Source organism: Engraulis encrasicolus, chromosome 21 (genome assembly GCF_034702125.1).
Source record: "Engraulis encrasicolus isolate BLACKSEA-1 chromosome 21, IST_EnEncr_1.0, whole genome shotgun sequence".
Lineage (NCBI taxonomy): Eukaryota > Metazoa > Chordata > Actinopteri > Clupeiformes > Engraulidae > Engraulis > Engraulis encrasicolus.
In genome coordinates, this window is record NC_085877.1 from 15,478,206 (window position 1) to 15,484,205 (window position 6,000).

Sequence of the window (6,000 nt, forward strand, 5' to 3'; positions counted from 1 at the left end):
GCATTAATAATGTTCGGTTTAAATAATTTTCTGATTTGCCTGTATGTCATCATACCTTAATATTCCTCGATGTTTCTTGAGCCGTTGTTCCCGACTGTCAAACGGGGCTTAAACAACGCGCAGTAGTAGCCTTCCAGACTGCACAAATCATGTCCCATGTCCCTTCGCATGTGCCCATCTTGCCTTGCGTCCGTTTAGCCTATATTTTAAACAACTCAATATTAAACGGAATGAAAGGAAGTCGTAGCTCCTTCTGTTGTTACCGGCCGCATATGTGTGTGCCTTCTAGTGGATAGCCTACTTTTATGAGAAAATATTCCAGAAGAGGTGTTATTCCACATCCATGACCGAGGACATGCGAAGCTTGGCAATGACTTTGCACTATCTACTTTGCGCATCGAAAGTGCCCTTCAGATCAAAGACGGAAATATTTTGCTCTCATATAGCTTACATTTGTGCCCTTCCACAACACTGTGCTTGGTGTTTCTGCACGGCTATGCCATTCCTCAGATAAGTTCATCTGTTCTTATAGCATGCATGCATGCATGGACCAGTTAATAACAATTCTAGTTATTAGGCCCTATATTATATTATATTATAGGCCCTATTATATTATAGGCTATTATATTATATTATATTATATTATATTATATTATATTATATTATATTATATTATATTATATTATATTATATTATATTATATTATATATTATGTTATATTATCCTACATTACATTATTACAGCCTATTAGGCCTATATAATTCATTAAAGCTGCTATGATGGTTAAGAAAATTATGGCTAGTGAAGAGGCCCAATGGCTAGTGAGTCAGGAAAACCACTAGCCAAAATGGCTGGTAAGCAAAAAAGTTAGTGTAAAGCACTGGTGTGTGTGTGTGTGTGTGTGTGTGTGTGTGTGTGTGTGTGTGTGTGCGTGCGCGTGTATCTTTCTCTCTGTCTATCTCTCTCTCTCGCTCGCTCGCTCTCTGTCTCCTTTTCATCGGGCGGATGGCTAGCTGGCCGCAGGGAACCACACCGCACAGAAGACAACACAAAACAGAACATAGCACAACAGAGCAGAACAGCTTTCATTTGTAGTGCGGTTCTGTTTGAGCGCGCCACCGCCACCGCCACCGCCATGTAAGCAGGTGACAGCAGATGGGCTGTGGCGAGGGGGTGGCACTACATAGCACAGCACAGCACTTCAGGACACGGTGTGTTAGCACCTAGCGACTGCCATGATAATTAGGATCTAATGTAATGACAGTGTGCGGCTCCACGGAATTTATGAGGCCGGGTTTCCACATTTATTTTGACGAAACTATCAGTTAAAACGATGTTGACTGAAAATGAATAATGGCAGACAAAATGAATAGTCTTCTCTCAAAACCTCATACTTAACCACATAAATTTGTTGTTACTCATTGTTACCTTTCCAATATGACTGAAATGATAACTAGCAGCTATGCAACAACAGTGGGCAGATTGTCATGTCACAATGCCGGTTTTCCGCAGCTATTTCGAGGAAATTATTACTTGTCACTAGGCTTACAGAGATGAGATACCACAACTAATGATGGCTTGTACTCGGGCAAGTTAAAATGATAACGTCTCTCAAATCTTCATACCAAAGGCATTGAGGAGTTGTTGCTCATCCCCTTGCCAATATCACTGAAATGATAGAAAGCATATGTATGTAATTACAGCGTGCATGATGCCAGTTTTCCAGAGTTAGTTCAAAGACATCATCCCTGATAGCCAAGCAAGAAAAAACACAATAAAGTATGCCTTCTACTCAGACGAGTAAAAATTATGTCTTTCATCTCCATATCAAAGGAAGTGAGTTGTTATTCATCACCTTGTCAATAAGACTGACGTAATAACCAGCGGCTGCTGAATGTAGTAACACAGTGCATGACGCCATGTCATGATGCCGGTTTTCCACAATTACTTAAAAGAATCTATTTCTTGTCAGTGTCAAGTTGAGACTAAGCTTACAAGAGATACAGTACCACAATTCATACTGGCTTGTACACAGACAGACACAGAAAAATGCCATCTCTGACATCCTCACACCAAAGGCAGTGAGCAGTCATGGGTTTCTTTCTTTCTTTCTTTTCTTTCGGAGGGTTTTCACCTGTGGGTTCTCTGATGAGGTGGCTGACCCCCAGGCGTTGGCAGACGTGATGGAAGGCCTGGTTGCCAGGGTTCCACCACTGGTCCATGTAGTCGCTGGAGCACGTCCAGATCAGGTTGTTCAGGGCATCATAGCAGGCCCCTGCAAAACACAATTAATTCAGTGCGATCAACTCACGCTGCTAATACTTAAAGTGCCGTTGTCACGCACACAGACGCACTCGCGCACGCACGTGCGCACGCACACAGGGGAACACACACGGTCTAAGTATGCTACATGAAAACATTCACAAAGGCCAGAAAGACAAAAATGACTCCCATGCGTAAAAAAAGCGACAAACACAACCAGAGTGAGGGAATTCATTATTTTTCTAGGGAGCAACCAACACAAATTTGCTGGGAGTGAAGCGACATATGCAACCAGAGCGTATTTCAGCGATTAAAGGTCAGCTAATGTTATGGTCATGAGCTATGACGCAGTTTAGTCAAAACCAATGGAAATGTTCATATCTTCTTTTTCCCAGGCTGACAAGCCAGAGTCAGTATGTGATTGGGCATGACATTAACATGTTTAATTTAGCTCGAGTGAATACAGCAAATTCATGAAGAAACTTCTTCAACGACCTTGGCAACTCAGTAACTTTGGTCGTTGGTATGCACGCACAGTTACAGGACGACATAGAAACCGTGCCGGTGCCTGTTCCCGGATTTGATCTCGAATCTACTGGCGTATTCACACTGACAATCAAAGCGTCCAGGAACCAGAAATTTTGTTTGTGATGCAAACCGAAAAAACATAAACAATGTAGGCGTCAACAGGTTCATCCAGGTGCACAATCCGGGGTGAACGCAGGTTGTTTGAAGGTACCGAAAGTAACTGGTGCAGCAACTGGCACCAGCACTGTTCAGAAAACAGCATTTTAGTGAGGGCGTGCCCCTTACCCAGTCCCCCAACCTGGGCCCCACGTCCCAGAGAGCTGCCAGGGGCGTCGATGAGGTCCACACGGCTTAGGAACTGCCCATCCGCCAAGTTGAACACCAGACTGGAGGCCAAGACTAGACCGACAGGAATGGACAAAAAAAAGACAGTTGAAGCGAAGGAGGAAGGCAAAACAATGATTTATCACGAATGCTTAATTTCGTGCAATAGCAGTCAGGCATTGTTGGATTGTACCAATTATCCACAGTAAACAGAAAAGACATTACTTAATTCCTGAAAGGTGTTTCTGTGTGGGTCTTGACTATCTTGATTGACAGGAAATTAATGTACAATTCTTGGTAACTTGGTAGGCAGGGTTTCTCCCCGTACGTTGTTAAGGCAGCCATGAGCAATTTGAGAAAGGCAACTAACCCGCATTGCTCAAGGGACTGTAACCAATACACGGACAATAACAATTGTAAGTCACTTTGGATAAAAACGTGTGGGTCAGTGACGTTTCAGCAGTAGCGCAGGTCAGGGTGGCGCAACGACAGCCAGTCCCACTATTGAATGGATCCTTTTGTTTGTTTGTTTTTTAGTGGACTATCTAAGAAGCATGTTCATTGCAGCATATCAACCACCAATGACCAATTAATTTAAGGGCATTAGATGCTGTTGCGCAACCTGCAAAAAACCCCCCCAAAAAACCCATCTTTGACCCATGTAATGTAATGCAATGAATGTGAATGTAAACGTGTCCTTACTCTTGAGGGAGGAGAGGCCGCTGGTGCCTCCGAAGAGGGAGCGTGTGGCGGAGCTGCCGGCGACGCCGGGAGCAGGTGCCACCATCACCAGGTAGGTGCCGCACACGTACATGGGCGTCTTACGCAGCGTCTTCAGCGGCAGACCACAGCTGGTGTTCACCACTGCATGGAGTACATAAGAGATGGGATAGGAAACTTAACATTAATCTAAATATAGCAGAAAAGCTAATTGGAAACTTAACATTATTCTAATCTATTGTTTTAAATATAGAAGACCACAACTAGTGTTCACCACTGCATGGAAGTCATAAGAAATTGATTAGGAAATTTGACATTAATCTGATCTATTGTATAAAATATAGCAGACCACAGCTAACTGGAAACGCAAAATTAATCTAATCTATTATATCGTCTACAACAGACCAAAATTAGTGTTCACCACTGCATTGGAGATAAAAGATGGTTTAGGAAAGTTAACATTAATCTAATGCAACTTGCAAAGCAATAAGGACAGCCTCGTCTCCATCCATATGTTGTTGTTTTATTATAACACATAAACATTAGATGGCAGCTGAGACTGGCTAACATTATTTGATTTCATGTCTACAGGCAGAGCACTCAATCAATGTGCAGCACTGCAGCACAGTGACCTGATCTGAACTCTGCTGGGCTGTCACTCATACGCCCAGTTGATGATGGCGCACTATATTTAGTGTGTGTGTGTGTGTGTGTGCGTGTGCGTGTGTGTGTGTGTAAAACCTTTTCCGCCTGACTGCTCCTCCTTGACAGGGGGGTTGTGTGTGTGTGTGTGTGTGTGTGTGTGTGTGTGTGTGTGTGTGTGTGTGTGTGTGTGTGTGTGTGTGTGTGTGTGTGTGTGTGTGTGTGTGTGTAAAACCTTGTCCACCGGACTGCTCCTCCTTCACAGGAGATGACTTACTGAGTGTGTGTGGATGTGTATAGTAATAGTAAGATTCTTTAAGTCTCTACTCTCTCTGGTAGTAGTGTAGAGCAGTTTCTCTCAACTGGTGGGTCGCGACCCAAAATTGGGTCGCAGAGGGGACATGGGTGGGTCGCGGAGCCGTGGTGTAAAAAAAAAAATCGTAATTCATTGATTCGCCAAAAAACAAAACAAAAAAAACATCCAACTTTTCCTGCAACAATTTAAAACTTTTATTTTGATAGGCGATTGAACTCCATCAGAACCGTCTCTGACTAGATGTCATCTGTCTTCATACAATCAGAATGTTTATGTGAGATCGATAGTAGCGTGCAACTAGCCTGGGAACTCCCATACTGCCTTTAGTTCTACACAATCGTTTCGACAGACTGGTTGCACGCTTGCCTGGTTAGCACCAGACCTAATCACTTGTGATTAGGTCTGGTGCTAACCAGGCAAGCGTGCAACCAGTCAGTCGAGTGTTGAAGACAGTGCGTTGAAAAGAAAGCTCACTTTGTGTCGGTTCTGGTGCCATGTCACAGCTGAGTATTCCACGTTTCCACGAGACGGGCTATTAAAAAATATTTCAGCACACTATCTTTGTGAAAGTGGCTTCTTCACACCACAACTCAAATCAAGACAGCGTCCAGGTTGGACACTGAACTGAACGATATGCTCCGTCTACCATCCTACCGGATTTTGAAGCCCTTGTAATTAGTTAACCCCCCCAACTCTCCCATTAGCCTAAAGGTGCTCCTTGTTGTGCAAGCTAGGCATACGTGATAATAATCGCAGTGTTCTGTTAATTGCTGCGTTCACAGGCCTACTGTTATTCATAATAAACCAGAATATTTCCCACATATTGAAAGGATGATTTTTAAGGTCAAGACATAGGCTAGCTGTTCCTCAGATACATGCTGCAATGTTCACACAGCCCACTGTTTAAAATGTAGGATAATGTTAAAATGACCATGCAGATGCAGAACACAAGTAGGCCTATGTATAAGCCTATTATTATTATTATTAGTAGTAGTAGTAGTAGTAGTAGTAGTAGTAGTAGTAGTAGTAGTAGTAGTAGGCCTAATAATAATAACAATAAACAATAAATACATAAATAATAGATATAAAATAAATGTATAATAAATATATATTATTTATAATAAATGGATAAGAAATAATAATAATGTCATTAAAACAGGCCTATTGAGGTTATATTTTGAGAATTACATTGAATTGACTTGAACGCT

At 42.4% G+C, this 6,000-nt stretch overlaps 1 protein-coding gene across 4 annotated transcripts in view; it reads right to left on the reverse strand.

The window, feature by feature from the left end:
- Positions 1–6,000, reverse strand: part of LOC134436927 (probable E3 ubiquitin-protein ligase HECTD4) — a 145,808-nt gene that overhangs the window by 97,564 nt on the left and 42,244 nt on the right. For all 4 annotated transcript variants that reach the window (XM_063186276.1, XM_063186274.1, XM_063186272.1 and 1 more), the window contains exons 9-11: positions 3,817–3,978; positions 3,076–3,189; positions 2,135–2,275 (exon numbers count right to left, since the gene is read on the reverse strand). In XM_063186276.1, the coding sequence (XP_063042346.1) occupies positions 2,135–2,275; positions 3,076–3,189; positions 3,817–3,978 (417 nt within the window). The remainder of the gene's footprint in view (positions 1–2,134; positions 2,276–3,075; positions 3,190–3,816; positions 3,979–6,000) is intronic.